This window comes from Sciurus vulgaris (assembly GCF_902686455.1).
Source record: "Sciurus vulgaris genome assembly, chromosome: 7".
Lineage (NCBI taxonomy): Eukaryota > Metazoa > Chordata > Mammalia > Rodentia > Sciuridae > Sciurus > Sciurus vulgaris.
The window spans coordinates 42,387,097-42,406,028 of record NC_136467.1 but is presented as its reverse complement, the minus strand read 5'-3'; the positions used below and the strand labels follow the sequence as shown (position 1 = coordinate 42,406,028).

The window sequence follows — 18,932 nt, the reverse complement described above, 5'->3', positions numbered from 1 at the left end:
CTGTGCAAGTGATTAACATTTCCAGAGAATTTCTCTGAATGTTTAAGAAATCTCTTAAAATATCAAGTTTTCCAATGATTTGGTTGACTGAGGCAGGAGGATGTTAAGTTCAAATGCAACTAACTTAGCAAGGCCATAGGTTACTTACCATGACCCTATCTCAAAATAAAAAATAAAAAGGGTTGGGATGTGGCTTAGGGGTTAAGTGCCCCTGGATTTAAATTAATTAATTAACTAATCAGGTTTTGATGAACATGATTAATTTAGTTACCAGTCTTTATGTAACTATTTTGAAAGCTATTTTCATAATTCAAGAATAGTTAATTAAAATACAATAAGGAAGATAATGAATAGTGTTTCATAAATAAAATAATATTTTAAAATGACCAACATTCCAGTTTTAACTTCAAACAATTTTAGAGATATTTTTTACATTAATAGCAATAAGACAACTGGATATACTAGCTTTTTCTGCAATTCAAAAGCAATATTTAATGTCTAAGATTGGCACTGAATTTATTCCAAGATAATTGTGGCTTCAGTTTTCAGAAATCTATCATCACATTGTTAAGAAAACAAATTAGCCCTTAGTATTTAGAAACTTTAAAAACAACCTCTAGATACATTCTTTATTGGATACACATATTTTTATCCCAGAGTAAAGTCTGGATCATGTTTTGATAGTATTAAAGAAATGACTTCACTGTTTACTGTTGCATTTTTATTCTTGTTTAAAATGACAAAAGATAATTTTGAATTGCTAAAAACAATGTGCCTTGGAGCTTTTAAACAACAAGAAAAAAAAAAGATAATGTGTCAACATTAAATACTTGAAGACAGGTATCATAAGCAGTGAATTTTTTTAAACCCAGACAGTGAGTATTAGAGGGATTTTCATACTGAATTTACTAAATGCATCATAACAGACAGTTGAAAATAGATAAAAAGATGCAACTTCTTATCTTTTGCAAGGGTAGTAGTTCATGATAAATGTGTTTAATTCACAGAAATGACAATTGAAAACATCTTAGGTCATTTCATCAGATATCCTAGTAGAGTGTAATATGCCTAGCAGATGCTTAAAAAATACATGTTCAAAGGTTAATGAATGCAATGCACACAATATACTTTTTCAATCAAAGTTTCTTATATAGGTAATGGCATAATAGTGATTATGTTAATAAATGTACCATGTTTTTAAAAACTTCATATTTGATTTTAAAAATTATGAAATTAAAATTGTGTACTATATTTTTAAGTTTTAAAATGATTCACTTACTTGGAGTTGGTTTTGGTTTCTCTAAAGGTGAAATAAAAAGAAGAGAAAATGTGGTAAATTTCTAGGCATATATGTGCATTTGTCCATTATATTTTCTTTCTGTGTTTTATAGTTAGTATGGAAATAAGGCTATGTTAAAATAAGCAATAGGAAAAGTATTTTGAGTAATTTTAAAAAACATATTCCCCATGAATTTACCTACAGAACAGATGTAAACCTCTAAAATATAGAACATTTTGTTCTCTGTATCCCCACTAAAATCTTATTTATGAATTGATATACTATGAATGTTTAAAACAATCTGCGCTTCTTATTGGTTCTGAATGTCACAGAATGCACATTATGTCACTATGCTTTCCAAAATTATTACTAATTAACAATCTTAACTCTCCAAATATAGTATGAACGAAAAAGTTAATGTTATACAATATCGGGAGGAGCAAATGTATGGTAGATGAAAACCTATACAACACAAATACATTATCTTCAACATGCCTTGTCTTCTGAAATTATTAGCTAAAAATATTAACTGTTTGCTCTTCTGCTCACTAAAAAATAGCAAATTTGACAATGATTGGGAAAGATCTGAATCATGCATACTTAGGTCAACTAAATGCTGATAAATTAACAGTGGGAATATAAATCAATACAACTTTTCTAAAAAACCCATTAGGAATATTTATAAAAATGCACCAAATATACCATTCACTAAAAAATTCTACTTTAAGGAATTTTACTTTAAAATCAATAAAACTACACATATTTGCTACATTAATAAAACTAAAAAGATATATATTATTTATCTTTGAAGAAAATTTATAAAACAACTTTTATATAGGTCAATCAGAGCTTCCTTAAGTAAACTATGTGCAACTCAACTACAGAATACTACTAATGAGGAAATTCTTCATGTGATGATACTATAAAAACCTTCAAGATGCATTCTAAAATAGAAAAATACAGGGAAAGGACTAAGAATCTTTGTTATGATATATATAAGAAAAAGTGGGATATATGTACATATACATATGTGTTTATATATAGACCATAGATAATGCTAAAAGAATATATTAAGAAATAAAAGTGATTACCTACTCAATATTATCAGATACTTTCGAAATGAAAGCTGGAAGAATAGGGAAAAGGAAAGAGAGGGATATTTTATTCTGTCAGCCTCCTGTGTGCCACAGTGTTTGAACCTTGAAAGTCTTAATATTTTTAAAAAACTGAACCCTATTATAAAAGAATTACTTTTAACTGTTATAGAATGGGATGACTTCTAAGAAAATATATCAAATGACATTCACAATTAGTGAAATTTAATGTGTGTAATTTGAAATGGTATCAACAGTGAATCAAATTCACCAGTAAGATAAGTGACAGTAAAGTTGACAACAATTAATACAGAATATTATGGAAAGACCTTATACACCATGAAAACATATCTGTTTTGTTAATGTTGCTTCACTATAGTAGCATGTGTGACTATTCATGATTGATTGACAATACCACAGCCCTCGGGTCAGATTAACTTGATTACACTGCAAAACCACAAGACTAAACAATACTCTAAGACAAATGCAAAGTGCTTGCATATATTGCTTTAATTTTCATATTTAATAAAAATAATGAATTAAGATAAAATGTAAACAATAAGGCAAAAATACCTGCTTTTGTAGATGGAGGTTCTTTTTCCTGATCTTCAGCTTTTTCTAAAATGAGAAACCAAAATTTACTGGCAATCAGTGGATTATTTGTGCAGTAAGCATTTCTTATTTATATACTTGCAGCAATCTTCAGCTTACACAAGAGACATGCCCCTAAAGTCATTTTTATGTAACTTGTAACACAGAAAGCATATTGCCCTGAAAGCACGTTATAAACAAGGTTAGGTTCATTCTCAGGACTCCCTGACAGTGGTTTTCTCCTGCATGTAGCTAAAAAAAGTGCCAGAGTACTTTCTGTTCTGGGAACCATGTGGTTTAAAAAGAAAAGTACAAATTATACAAAGAGGAGGGGAGATAAGAAAAGAAATTTCCTCTTGCTTTGCTGAAGTAGGAGTCAGTCAGTTCTTGGGAACAATTTAAAGTAGATGACATTTGCCTTTAGCATTTGACCAACTCCTTTCCTTACTTTTCTGATTTCTAGTTCCCTTCTTACCAGATCAGAAGCAATTTAGTGTTGGACATTGGTTGCTTATTTAAAATTAAATCCAGGTATTTTCATCTTCAGAGACTACCACATTTTGAATATTGATTGTCCTGTACCACCTCCCTTTCCAGGTTCACAATCTCAACTAATTCCAGAACATGACAAATGGAATAAAAAACTTGTGAGTAGTGGACATACCCTTAGTCCCCTGAAACATATTCAAAATACAAAGTGTTCAAGGAGATCACACACTTTAATCAAAAGTGGAATTTAAAATGAAGCCATGGAGGAAGGGATATCTTGAAGGGAATTGAGAATATTTGGAAACTGAGCAAATCACTGGAATAGGCCAGGGGTAGGACCTTTCCAATGACTTCCAGGGTTAGTACTCCTGAGCTGTTCTTGATGTTTACTTGTCCTTTCTTTGCTTTACTTCTGAACTTACAGATTCCTTGAAATTACTGTTATTTTTCTCCAATATTATGAATCAACTAGGAGGTAGATAGGAAGATGAAGAAATCAGATTATCATTAAACAAAATGAATATTTATAAATTAGGGATCAATAGTGTTCAAGAATGAACATCCATGAACTGAATTGCATAATTTTTATATTAAAGAATCATGCAAAAACAAAAGAAAATTAAAACAATATTAAAGATATTAAGCTGTCATAAGAACTGTACCACAAAAGTTTATTTTACTTATTAAAAAACAATAATAATATAACATATATATTCAAAATTTGTGGCACAGGTTCTAAGATGTGCATATGTTCCAATTAGGCACCATATATTTGTTCCATATCTCCTGAACCACTTATATGACTGCCTAACCTGTGCCCATGATTTTCTTATGACCTTGTCAATCATTTTTCATACAGGAGCCAGAATATAGATTACAGTTATTCATGCCCTAACTCTAAGCTTTTGTTTCACATTCAAGGATCAACATTATAATTTGGACACAGTGTTGGACACATTTGCCACCTGTGGCAATAAGTAAATATTCACACCTTTCTTAGTCCAATAGTTATGTTTGAAACTATCTACCATTGTAATCTCTGTATTGCACCTGTACAATGAAAGGAATGATCCTTGAAATTTCCACTCACAAGGAAATTCTGTGATTTTACTAGATACATGGGAAAGTATTTACAATTTTATAAATTCAAATAAGAAAAATCTGGTTGCAATATAACTAGTGCAGCTTAAAGCAAATATATACAAATATATAAATGTATATGTATGTATATATATATATATTTCCTAACACTGGCAATTTTATATTATTTCTTTTTTGTTATTCATTATATATGTTTAAAAAATTTGTCATGTACCCTAACATATTATTTTGGACATTTTATAACCTGGATGCACTCACTCATTTTATATTAATAATAGTGATATGACTTCTAGATATTTCTTCTGTATTATTATAAGGAATCATTAATTAGTAGCAAAAGACAAAGATGTTAAATAAAAGCCATAAGAATACATTAGTTTATCACTTATAAAGATAATTTAGCCATAGACCACTCTATAAATAACAAATTAAAAAAACAAGCAGAATGTTAAAATTGAAATCAACAAACGGTATTTCTCAGGTTTTATATTCTTCATCTCTTACTTGCTGGTTTGGATGTGGCTGTAGAGAATGAAGGAAAGTAGATGGTAGATCAATGAGTACAGATCATTAAAAAATAACTTATTCTCATGCTCATTTATTTAGTCTCAGTTTTAGTTCCCTTCCTTAGTTTAAGTTAAACTCTTTTCTTGAGCACTTTTATAAATTAATCATATGGCTTGTCAAAAACTGGTAAGACACATGAAACAGACATAAAATATAAAGCAATCTATGTGTTTGAGTTTGTTTTTTTGTAATCTCCAAATATCCATATGACAAAGTGAGACACTCAGGGAGACATATTAATATCTTAAGAGTACAGGTCTGAGGAACATTTAATAACATTACAATCCTAGGCAGTGGTTGGGAGAAAGAAAAATCACCATGTAAGGTCACAGGAAATAAAGTTTCCTTCCTTCTTACAAAATAATAACTGTAATAAATTTGTAATAACTGTAATAAATTTGTATAATAATGAATTCTCCTAGAATGTTATTTTTCTCCAAGAATCTACATTTCAAACCTGTTTATTGGATTCTGTCAGGTAAATTACAATATTTATCTCATAGGCTCTTTCTTTTAGATTGATGAGTAAGAAATGAAACTCCTAATGACCAAGTGGGAAAAAACTTCCATCTTGGAATCACATGGAAGGGGTTTAGTAGTGGTTCAAGATGTCAACTGAGTTGAAGACGAAGAATTTTTTTTTTTTTTCCAAACAGAGAAGTCTCCAAACTGCAAGAGTACGTACACTTCTTTCTTACTCCCATGAAATAATGAGGGATGAGCTGTTTTTACTTTAATATTATGTGTTCTGATTATTATTCTTTCAGATAAATTTAAAAGTTTCACAACCACAAAACTCTTTGTAGAGTTCCATGAACAGAAATTAGTCCAGCTGATTTATAAACAGCAGAAAGTTTCAGATTTTTGAGAATTTTAAGATTAGAGGAGATGTAGTTTGAAAATAACAGTAAAATGTAAGAGTATGTGATAATTAGTATATATCTTTCCTTATAAGTTTAGGTTGACTACATTTAAAATGTTAAGTAATGCCGCTATAATTTAAAGTATTTTAATAAAAATTTATTGAATATATCTTTAGTTATTGAAAATAATTCAGATTTTAGGATTTATGTCATTGCAAGTCTACATGCTTCAGTGAAGATGTGCACTCACCTACGTAACATAAAACTGATACACTGAAGAAAAATATGATATATTATTTACCTGTTTTTTCTACAGTGACAGCTTTTACCTGCTTGAGAACTTTTTCTTCTGTGATAGGAAAACATGTTAACACAAGTAGAAATTTTGAATACATCCATACAAAATACTGACATCTTTCTACCTCGATATTTTGTATTCTTTTTGAAATAACACCAGTGCCATGAAAACCTTATCTGTTTTCCCAACAAAAATAGCAAACAATATCTTCTATTCAAATTGGGACCACAAAAATTTTTTTTTTATCTAACCTACACATCCTTTGCAGGTATCTTATTGCAAATAATTTCCTAATTTAATTAGTCCTATTACCTTCCAATGAAAACCCTGCCTTTTGCCTTTGCTGCATGTCACTGTATTTATCTGTGGCACAGAGGTAACTCTTCACTCATGATAGAATAAGGATAGGATAAAGCAGTTTTTCATCATTCTTGTGGAGATTCCTCCCTGGAATTCCAAGATGAAATGGAGAACACAAATTTCTTACAATGCAAGTTGGAAGAAAGCACCAGTAAAGTGTGGAAAGTCCTCTGTCTTCTTTGATTTTATAGAATCAAAGAGATTTGGGTCAAACTAATGAGACTATGACATTAAGCCAATATAAAATTAAACCTCTCAGCAGTGAGAGTGAATGGTCTGTTCAAAGATCCCTTTTAAAAAGTTTCACCCAGTACCAGAGAATTTAAAGGACAGGAAGTTTGTAACTGAAATTTAATATTTCTGGCTAGAAGATATACATTTGATATACACTCAGAAATAAACTCTTACTCTCTCTCTACTTCACCTCAAAATTTCTGACATTTAGAACACAAGGAAATAACAGTTTCATTAATGACACAAACTAAGAGGCTCCAAAACTTCTCTGACTTCCCTACACTCCAGGTCATCTTTATTTATCCCTATATTTTCAATCACTGGGGTCTTACACTTTTTAAGTCATACTTTTTGAATCCAATCCTACTGATTCAAACCTATTGCATATAGATTTTACGAAATATGTCTTAAAAATGTAAACAAAATATTCCATAAGATTTGTGTTCAGAAAGAACATTTTTAATTTCTCAAAAATTCTAGCAAAAACATATTCAGAGCATCACAAAAACAATTCACAGAATGTCTGGAATGGAGGATGAAATTCTACAACCAAGACTTGGAGAGTCTCAAAATTAAATTCATATTAAATTAATTTAAATAAAAACTAAATTTCCATTTTTAAATAAAAACAAATATCCTTGATTTGATGAATTGTGTAACTTTCTTTACAAGCAGAACCCATTGGTTCACCTCAACTGTCTATGAAAGGTAAGAACAGGAGTAATAAGAGAAGAAGAGAGAGGCAAGAATGGAAAAAAGAACAGGGAGTGAAGGAAGCAGGGAGAATGTTGGATAACTCCACATCCTTGGGATTTGGGGAGTAGGATGATCCCACTTTAATGAGACATATGAATGACAAGCTGCCTGAGAACATCTTGCCCACCACAGAACAAAACTAAAAGTGTAAAGCTCATCTGGAAGCAGTGGTACACTTCTGTAATCCCAGTCACTGGGACAGGAAGACAGGAGGATCGCAAGTTTGACGCCAGCAAAATAAAAAGGACTGGGAATATAGTTCAGTGGTAGACCATCCATGGGTTCAACTCCTGCAATTCCCCATGCCCCCAAAATTGGGGAGCCCATTCACCTTGGTGCTGATGATGATGGTCTTCATACTAACTCTCAGGGGAAGGAAGGACTAGTGTCTAGTTGCATCTGACTCATCAAGTTCTCAGTATAAAAAGTATTAAGATGATGTCTAAAATTGGAAATGTTCATGACTTAAGACATCAGTTGTCTCCAATAATTTCAGATTTGATTCTATACTCTTCCTTCTGCCACAACTGTCACATTGAGAGACACTTTGAGACTACAACCACCACCTTCCAAATACCTGGTTTGTCATGAGAAATAGTCTTTTGTGGTTTCACCGTGTCTTGTTCTGAAAACATAAAAGAAAAGCTTTTCAGTTATTTAGGATATATAATGAATGTTTATGAGTTAAGCCAGTGTTTGTGAAACAGAAAATAACCAGTAAATGTGCCCATAGAGAAAAAAAAAATTCTGAATTTTCATGTCATTCTGTTTCATATGAAAAACTCAAAAGATTTTGATTCAGGAAAAAAAATTATATTAAGAACAATTATATACATTTAAGTGACTTAAATTTCAAAGTATAGGATATAATGAAGCATCCATATAAAAGCATAGGTTAAAAATAAATCTAGAAATATGTAAAACTTTTCTTATAAAAAACTATAGAAGAATTGTAAATGAAATTTCCATACATACTGTGGATTTGTGCCTTTTCAGATGAAGCTGGAAAAGGATAAATATATTGAATTACACTACCTGACATTTTGTAATATTTAACAAAAAACATACACTTTAAGTGGTAGACGTAATTAGCTTTAAATGGCTTCTGGTTTAAAAAATGCATATATCTAGTAAAACCAGCAATAACCAAATATAATCATGGAAATAAATACAGTGAACAGGCACTGTGTTCTTGTTTAGATATGAGGTGTTCCCCATAAGTTCATGTATGAGATACTGCAAGGATTTTCCCAGGTAAAATGACTGGGTTAGGATACCCTTAACCTAATCACTGGATTAATTCACTCTTTTTTTTTAATTTGTGGTGCTGGGGATTTGAACCCAGGGCCTGGTGCTTGCAAGGCAAGCACTCTGCCAACTGAGCTATATCCCCAGCCCAGATTAATTCACTTTTAACTGGGTAGTAACTGGAGATAGAGTGAGACTAGAGGGCTAAACCACTGGGGTATGCCTTTGCGGTTTATATTTTGTTCCTGGTGAGAAGAGCTCTCCCTCTGTTTCCTGATTGCCATTTCCTAAACTGCATTGCTCCTCCACACCCTTCCTCCATGTGTTCTCCTCACTTCAGGCCCAAATGATGTCAGTCATGTATGGATGGAGATCTATGAAACCACAAAAAACAAATAAACTTTCTCTTTCTTCTAATTGTTTGTACCATTGAGAAAAAAGCTGACTAAAGCAGGCATTTATTAGCTTTGTTGGATGACAAATATATTATTAGGAGAGCAAGTAGACTCCAGCTATGATCAGTTGCCAGGAAAGCTCTAGTAAGAATTAAAGGGGTGTGTGTGTATTGGGGAGGGGGCGGGGAGAGAGAGAGAGAGAGAGAGAGGAAGAGAGAATTTTTAAATAATGAAGGAAGAGCTTCCAAAGAGCCCAAGGGTTTTTGTAAACTTGCCTCAGGTAACAACTAGTTAGTTCCAGAGCTAGGACTTAAACGCTAAATGGCAATGTAAACTTGGAAAGGTTAACCAATTTTTAAGTCAATGTACAAAAATGATAGTCTGGGACAATCTATTTGTAGGAGTGTACAGGGTTTGAAACAAATCGGACATGGACTAGAATCCTAGCTACAATATTAATCAATATTAATAACCAGTTTTTCTGAACTTGATCTATTTAGCTGTTTCCACAAATTATGAATATATATAATAACTGCTATGTTTTATGCTTATAATAATTACATGATAAAAGTAAAAATGCATTGTTAGTCTTTAGTTCACAGTAGCTGCTTAATATGTTCTTGTCCCTCTTACCCTTCAAACACAAATGGTCCATGATTTTATGAGTTTATGATTCTGATGATTATTATTAGAAATAAAGCCACAATATTAGCATGATCATACTTGACCCCAAAAGATGTTCAAAAACCTGAAGCCTCTGCTGAGGTTTATCTGAACTCACCTTACAGACATTTTTGTCTATGGGACATCCCAATTTCACCTAATCCAGTATGATAAAATCATATTGAACAACAGAATAGGGGGGAAATGAGGGAACTGTGGGCTTAGCTTAATGAGAGAGCACTTGATAGCAAGCAGGAGGCTCTGGGTTCAAATCTCTGATACAGATTCTTTAAAAGAATAAAAGAAAAGACAAGGAAAATAATGACAAGGAACTGGGATACTCTGTGTAAATATCCTAATAGAAACTAATCTTTTTTTATTTCTAAATTGTTAAGACTAACAATGCATTTTTACTTTTATCATATAATTATGACACATAATTATTAAATTATTAAATTATTAATTATGACACATAATTATTAAAAATATTGTTACTTGATTTTTTCAACATTTTAAATTTGTACCTGGGTTGAGCAGGGGGACAATTTTAATTCTAAAAAAATATAATAAACCAGAGCACACATCTATTTTTGGAACTCATTCTTTTCCATAACGGAAATAATAATGTTACTAAAATTTTTTCAAATTTCACGTTTTGAAAATGATGAATTATTAAAACACTCAGAAGTTAAAACATGCTATGCATATATCTGTCATTAAGTTGTTGCTACTTATAATTGATTTAATTCTAAATTATCTACTTATTATCAAAAAGATCGGAATGGGAAATAGTTCCAAAGTAACATAAGTGATTTGATCAAAAGCTGGAAGAGATTATCTGAAATAGGTCTAATTGGGTACTTACATGATCTAGGAATTTAGATAAATAGTATTATCAATGTGTTCTCTAAAAGATTTGTTGAATCCTAAACATCAGCCCTGAGAACGTGACCTTCTTTGGAATAGGGTTGCTGCAGATGCCATTAGGAGGTAAGATGAGGTCATAGGAGAAGTAATAGGAGAGGGACACAAAGGCAGAAGACGGCCATGTGATGATGGAGGTGGAGGCCAAAGTGACACCAGGGATTACTGGCAACCACCAGAGACTCTTCTAAGGTTTGAAGAAGTGTTGCTTTTCCTCCAGAATTTTGAGTGAATAAATGTCTGTGGTTTTAAGCAACAGTTAGTGGTAACTTTATTACAACCATCCAAGGAATAGATAGGTTTGAGTATGGGAATATGGTTCTCCCATCTTAAATACCTACAAAATGTGGAAGTGACTTTGGAATTGGGTCATGGTAGATGCTCCAGTATTGCTACTTTGCCTTGACAAGACTAATATGGCAAATTGTGTGGCTGGAAAAATGTTCCCTAAAGAGATTTGGTTTGTGACTCATGGATCCAATCAACCACCTCAACAGAAAGTAGGAACACAGATGATGTGGTCCAGGACTGTGGAGGACCCTCTCATCCAATGTCTTGGACATTGGATAAGACATTCATGACCTCATGAATTAAATAGGAGAATAATCAGGATTTTAAGAGTTTAAATAAGCAAATACAGTGACAAACTGGACAGAAATTAACAGAAATAGAACAAAATGAAGGAATAATTATTCCAAAGTCAGAAACATGGATTCAAAGGCCTGGGATAACCATCTCTTCAGCAGAGAAGGCAGAGCTATGACCACATGGAGCTAAGAGGGCAGAGCCACCATCACAGAATTGAGCAAAAGAGGATATTCTCAGGACCAGAAATTTGCTAGGTTTTGTATTTGCTTGAAACTCACTACCCTTTTACTGTCTCCTGGTTTTCCCCTTTGGAATGGGAATATCTATCCTATGGTGGTCTCACCATTTTATTTGGGAGAAGATAATCTGTACTATGACTTCACAGGTGCACAGGTGGAAAGTAATTTTTGTACAGGAAGAATTATACTCCAAGATTCACCCATAACTAATTGAAATAACTTAGATAATTCCATTTGGAATCTTTAATTAGTTAGCATTTTGAATGAAATTTTAGACATAAGAATTGATGCTTTAAGGATATTGGGATGGGGGTGAATGTGATTTATATATACAAAAGACATGCAGCAAAGGGTGAACCTTTTACAGAATGAATTGTGTCCTTCCAAAAGATCCTCAAGTCTTTACACCCAGTAGGTTTTCTTATTTATAAACAGGGTCATTGCAGATGTAATTAGTTAAGATGTTGTTACCGAGGTCTAGGGGGATTCTTAGTGCACCTCGAGTAGTATACATGTGAGAAGAGGGGAAGAGATAGAGACAGAGGCACCAAGAGGGGAAACAGCCTTGTGATGATCAAGGCAGAGATTGAAGGGATGCATCTACAGGCCAAGGAACACCGAAGACTGCTGGCACCAGCACCAGCAAAGGCGAGCAAGGATTCTTCCCTGCAAGTTTCAAGAGAAAGATGACTCTCCTGACACCTTGATTTAGGGCTTCTAGCTACCAGAATTGTGATAGAATTGGTGTCCACCAAGTTTGTGGTATTTTGTTGCAGAAGCCCTATGACATAAATTCTATTAGGAAACACAAACTAAAATTTTAACTGTTTTCAAATTACATTTCTGTATTTTGTTTGAAAAATTTTCTGCTGCCTATTGCAGCCCCAGAAATGTTCATTTAGCTCAAGAGTCCAGAAAAAGAAAAGAATGAGAGGAGTTATTTTCTTACAGAATGTCTTCTGTAACTATCATTTTTAAAAAAAATTGTGGTTTTATAGGAGTCAATCCATCAATTACTTCTTCTGAACCAAATAAAACTCAAAGATTTAATGTATATAAAAAGGGTTGTTTTTTTCTGGGAATGAATAGGTCCAATAAATATGTATGTTTTAAGTTAGTCAGGGATAAAATATGGTTTAATATCTCTACTAGGGTATAATATTGCAAAGAGATGTACTATTCGTTATAAATTATAAAATGCATGCATGAGTTTATACATAAATATACACACCTGTTTTTTCTTCTTTCTTTTCTTGTGGCTCTAAAAACATAGGCAAACATTAGTTATAATGATTATATAAAATGGTTAATTTCCTGTACTTGTGCATGTTTTCTTTACATATTATCTATTGTGTTTTAATCTGTCATATTTTATTTATCTTATGATTATGGCAAATTAATAGAAAAGACAAGTGAAGATTCCTCACTATCAACCAAAATAAGAACTATTTTGAGGAGAAAGGGAAATGCAAGCTATGATTTGTAAAACAAAGTTAGCAAAGTTATTGGATTATACCTTTAGTGAATAAAAGATGAAAGAAAATTTCAGCATAGCATATTCTCAGAATTACACATAAGATAAAAAGAACATTGTCTAGACAAAACACTTAAGGCTTTGACTTTAAGCAAAATATTCAATATGGAATCAGAGGATGAACAAAAACATGCATTTAAGATTTGTTTTATTTATTTGGCATGCATATAACATACGTGGAGGTTTAGGCTTGGCATCTTTGCCTAGAAAAAGTTGGAAAATGTTAAAGATTGAGTCAGACAATGCTTAGTGAGATCACATTATGGAATATGATAGAATATTATATATTTCAAATTAAAAATTAAATGATATAAATCCCAGATATCCTTCCTTATTGAAATCATATGGTATATATAATTCAATGTCTATGGCCAAGTAATTAAGGAAAAATTTATTTTAAATCATAAAATCTTAGTTTAACATTTTCCCTTTAAAAAATAATTTGCCCACAAAATCAGGTGTGCAATATTAACTTTATTTTGTGATATTAAGGAAGAGCACACATAATTTAATTTTGAGAAGTTACTTTTAAACTTATATTATGCTAGATGAAATATCCAAGATTAATGTTTTCATTTTACACAAGATTATCAAGGTGTCATCTGTCCTAGTATAATAACATTTTAAATGATTCCTGCTGAATTGGGAGCTCTGGACTACTGGAAATAGATACTTATTGCATGTTGAGTAGCTAGTGCAAGCATTGGTCAACCTTTTCCTGTAAAAGGTCAGATGGTCCATGTTTTCAGTTTGGGGACTAGATGACCTCTGTCACATTAATTCAGTCATGCTGTATAGGGCAGAAGCAGCCATAGACAAAACTGTAAATGAACAGCAATGGCTTTATTTACAGAAGCCAGTTGGCCAGTATATAAGCTATTGTTTGTCAGTCATTCAGGGTCAGTTTTCAAATTTTCTTTTCTTTTTATATCCACAAAAGTTTGGACAGAGAACAAAAACACCTTCCATTGATTCTGTGTTCCCTTACAAATGCTATCTAATACCTTTCCATCGCGGCTCAATTCATCTTCCTTTGCTATTTTCACATCTTGGCTCTCATTTAATCATTACTTCACTGTAATCTACATTCAATCTAACCATTCTGCTTATCAGGACTCTCTGGTCTCAAATTCCTCCACTACTTGCCAAATCAATAGACATACTGAACCATATTGGTCACTTTCTTCTTTTTAAATCTCTGTTCGCTTGACTTCTGAAAAGGATGAGCATAACATATTCTATTCTTTGGGGATGAATATTAATACTGCCTTCCTTTATTCTCAAAAGCATTCCAGGGACTTCCACTTTTAGCTAAAAAAAAAAAAAAAAAAAAAAAAGCAGGGACCAAACTAGTCCTTGAAAAGGGAGATCCTTGAGTGACAGGAAACAAAGGGGACATACTCTACTCTTGCTTTGGTTTACTGCTTGAGTACCCAGATGATTACTGAGCAGATTGAGGTAGAGCTGGGAGTCCAAAGAAACCTAGATTGCTAGAATAAAATGGAAAAATAGCATAAAGTGGAGAGCTGCGAGAGTTCTGGAGATGTGTGGAAGCTTCTCGTAAGTCTTCAGATGAGGACTGACTGGCATATGTACACGAGGAATCTACCTGAGTCCAGGAAAACAATGGCAAGAATACAAAAGCTTTATAATAAGAGGTGAAGTTGGGTATTGTCAGGCCTCCAACTCTGTTCTTTTTCCTTAATATTACATTCACTATTTGGGATCTTTTTGTATCCCATGAAAATTTTAGAATTGGTTTGTCAATGTCCACAAAAATTATTTCAGGATTTGTTCTATTTTTTTTTTTCAGGGGGCAGGTATTAGAAATTGAACCCAGGGGTATTCTACCACTGAGCTACATACCCAAACCATTTTAAAAGGTATATTTTCTTTTCAATTTTGAGAGAGCGTCTCACTATGTTACAGAGGTAGGTCTTAAACTTGCAACCCTCCTGCCTCAGCCACCCAGGTTGCTGGGATTACAGGCGTGCACTACCATGCCCAGGAATTTATGGGATTTAGATGGAGATCAAAATGATGAAGACTGGGGAGATCTGACATCTTAATAATATTGAATCTTTATATTTACAAACATGGACTATCTCTGCATTGATTTAAACACTCTTTGGATTTTTTCATTGGAGTTATTCTCCTTATTTTTTGTTTGTTTATTTTCTACCTAGGGCTTAGTTTAGTTATCTCTTTCTCAGAAGGATTATTTGATGCATTTGCTTTGCTTTTCCCACTGACAAATCAATATTATTTTATAAATTTCTTTACCATTATGTTAATCCCAATTTACTGTGAACACTAAAGTGAATGTCTTCTCTTCTAGGCTGTGAGATACTTGAGGATAGAAGTCATGTGTCTCCATCATTGAATTCAGGGAATCAGTACAATGCCCATTACATGATTTAATAATAGGCACTCAATTATTTTTGTTCATTAGATAAATAAATAAAATAATTAGAATAAGACAAAATTAATAAATAGAGAAATTGAGCAAAGAAAAATAAATGTAGAAAACATAAATTTATAAGTTGCATTAGCGCTGGGCAGGGTGGCATACACCCATAATACTAGCTACTCCAGAGACTGAATCAGGAGAATCATAAGTTCAATACAAGCCTGGACAACTTAGCAAGATCCGTCCACAAAATAAAAAAAATTTAAAAAGGTCAATATATAACTAAGTGTTAGAGTATTTGCCTACCATACACCCTGGGTTTAATTGCTTATGCTGAAAAAAAAGTTTCATTAGAATAGAATTAGAATAGAAAATGCATGTTCAATTCCTTTGCCCATTTATTGATTTTTTTTTTTTTTTTGAGCTCCTATTGTATCCTGGAGATTAATGCTATATCTGAGGTGCAGGTGGCAAGCATTTTCTCCCATTCTGTAGGCTCTCTCTTCATGTCACTGATTGTTTCCTTTGCTGTGGAGAAGTGTTTTAGTTTGATTACATCCCATTTGTTGGTTCTTAATTTTACTTCTCCCCCTTTAGGAGTCGTGTAAGGAAGTCAGTTCTTAAGCTGGTATGATGTAAACTTGGGCCTACTCTCTCTTCTAGGCACAGATTCTCTGGTCAATACCTAAATCCTTGATTCACTTTGAGTTGACTTTTGTGCAGAATGAAATATAGGGGTTTGGCTTCATTTTGCTACACATGGCTTTCCAGTTTTCCCACCATCATTTGTTGAAAAGGCCATCTTTTCTCCAATGTATATTTTTGATGCCTTTGTCTAGTATGAAATAACTGTATTTATGTGAGTTTGTCTCTGTGTCTTCTATTCTGTATTATTGGTCTATATGCCTGTATTAGTGCAAATGCCACACTGATTTTGTTTCTATGGTTCTGTAATATAATTTAAGGTCTGGTATTGTGATGCCTCCTGCTTCACTTTTCTTGCTAAGGATTGTTTTGGCTATTTTGAGTCTCTTATGTTTTCTAAATAAATTTCATGCTTACTTTTTCTATTTTTATGAATAACGTCATTTGAATTTTAATAGGAATTGCATTAAATCTGGATAGCACTTTTGATGGTATGGTCATTTTGACAATATTGATTCTGCCTATACAAGAACATGGGAGATCTCTCCATCTTCTAAGGTCTTCTTTAATTTCTTTCTTTAGTGGTCTATAGTTTTCATTGTAGAGGTCTTTCACCTCTTTTGTTAGATTGATTCCCAAATATTTTGGGTTTTTTTTGAGGCTATTTTGAATGGAGTAGTTTTCCTAATTTCTCTTTCAGTAAGTTCATCACTGATGTATAGATATACAATTGATTTATGGGTGTTGATTTTATATCCTCCTACTTTGCTGAGTTCATTTATGAGTTCTAGAAGTTTTCTGGTGGAATCTTTTGGGTCTTCTAAATACAGAATTGTGTCATTAGCAAAGAGGGATCCTTTGAGTTCTTTTCCTATTTTTATCCTTTTAGTTTCTTTCTTCTCTCTAATTGCTCTGTCTAGATTTTCAAGGATGACGTTGAATAAATGTAGTGAATGAGGGCATCTTTGTCTTGTTCCAGTTTTTAGAGGGAATGCTTTCAATTTTTCTCACAGAAAAACCAAATAACCCAATTAATAAATAGGCAAAGGAAATCAACACGCACTCCACAGAAGAAGAAATATGATTGGTCAAAAAAAGTATAAAAAAATGTTCAACATCTCTAGCAGTTAGAGAAATGCAAATTAAAGCTGCACTGAGATTTCATATCACTCCAATCAGAATAGTAATTAGAATACAAGCCAAAAAGATACCTTCACATATTTCTGACAGGATTGCAAATTGGTGCAATAACTAAGGAAAGCAGTATGGAGATTCCTCAGGAAACTTGTAATGGAACCACCATTTGATACAGTTAACCCACTCCTGGGTTTATACCCAAACGACTTAAAATCAGCATATTACAGTAACACAGGCACATCAATGTTTACAGCAGCTCAATTCCCAATAGGTAAACTATGGAACCAAATTGATGCCCTTAAACTAATGAATGGATAAAGAAAATGTGGTATGTATATAGACAATGGAATATTACTCAGCGATAAAGAAGAATGAAATTATGACATTTGCAGATAAATAGATGGAAATGGAGACTATCATGTTAAGTGAAATAAGCCAATCCCAGAAAAACCAGACTGAATACTTTCTGATATGTGGATGCTAACTTACAATAAGGTGGGGTGCAGAGGTAGAGAAGAATAGAAGTATTTTGGATTAACTAAAGGGGAATGAAGGGAAGGAAGGGGGGGATGGGAATAGGAAAGAGAGCAGAATGAATGGTATATTATTATGCTATGTGTGTATATGATTACACAACCAGAAGAATGAGAAGTTATACTCCATATATGTATAATATGTCAAAGTATATTCTACTATCATGTATAATTAATAAGAATAAATACTATATATAATTTTTTAAAAATTAATTATTTTTTTAAAAAAGAATACAAAATGCATGTCAAAGTTACTACGTAGCACCTTTCACTTTACATGTGAATTCACTTCAGTTCTCTGGTACTCAGGCAAAGAAACAAAGTTCAAACCTTATACAGTTCACTATGCTCTTAAGATATACATGTGCTAAATTGTTTAACAGAAGCAAAGCAATTGCTTGTAATGATACTGGGTGTAAACTTGTTTCACAGATTCTCTGAAAACAAGGCTATAAATGGTAATAAATAGCATCCTCAACCATGTTATTACCATAAATATGTAACATTTTCATAGGACTCTACCTACTGCTCTTTACGTCTGCCAATGACATTATTTAAGCACAGTTCAATAATAGGAAAGTGGCTTTGTATTCAATAAATGTGGCCATATTTACAGTCATATATTCTGGTTAAATTTAAGAATAAAATCATTGAACAGTAATATTTGGAGGCATAGATAGGTTTTGCCTACATTCTTTTGGCATAATTCCCCCTAAAATGGACAAAAATATATAAAAATATAGCATACAACTAAAATTGTGCACCAATATAAGTATGTTCAGTTATGATCTTGAAGTGCAGCCAGGTTAAGAAAATCTTAATTTAAAAATCCTACTTATCCATAAATCATTTTTTGATTTATATTAGACAACCATTTATTCCCAACTGTCTAGTGAAAAACCTAGTTTTCAGGGCTAGTTGTTTATGTGCCATCATCTATGTCTGCTTATTTTCAAGTTCAGCTTTATTTGAGTCATATAACAC

At 32.5% G+C, this 18,932-nt stretch overlaps 1 protein-coding gene across 1 annotated transcript in view; it reads right to left on the bottom strand.

The window, feature by feature from the left end:
• The window catches only part of TRDN (triadin), a 441,243-nt gene that overhangs the window by 35,097 nt on the left and 387,214 nt on the right, over positions 1-18,932 (bottom strand). The window contains 7 exon segments of the mRNA XM_079147356.1: positions 1,280-1,300; positions 2,947-2,991; positions 6,286-6,333; positions 8,210-8,257; positions 8,608-8,634; positions 12,921-12,950; positions 13,400-13,426. Coding sequence (XP_079003482.1) covers positions 1,280-1,300; positions 2,947-2,991; positions 6,286-6,333; positions 8,210-8,257; positions 8,608-8,634; positions 12,921-12,950; positions 13,400-13,426 — 246 coding nt within the window.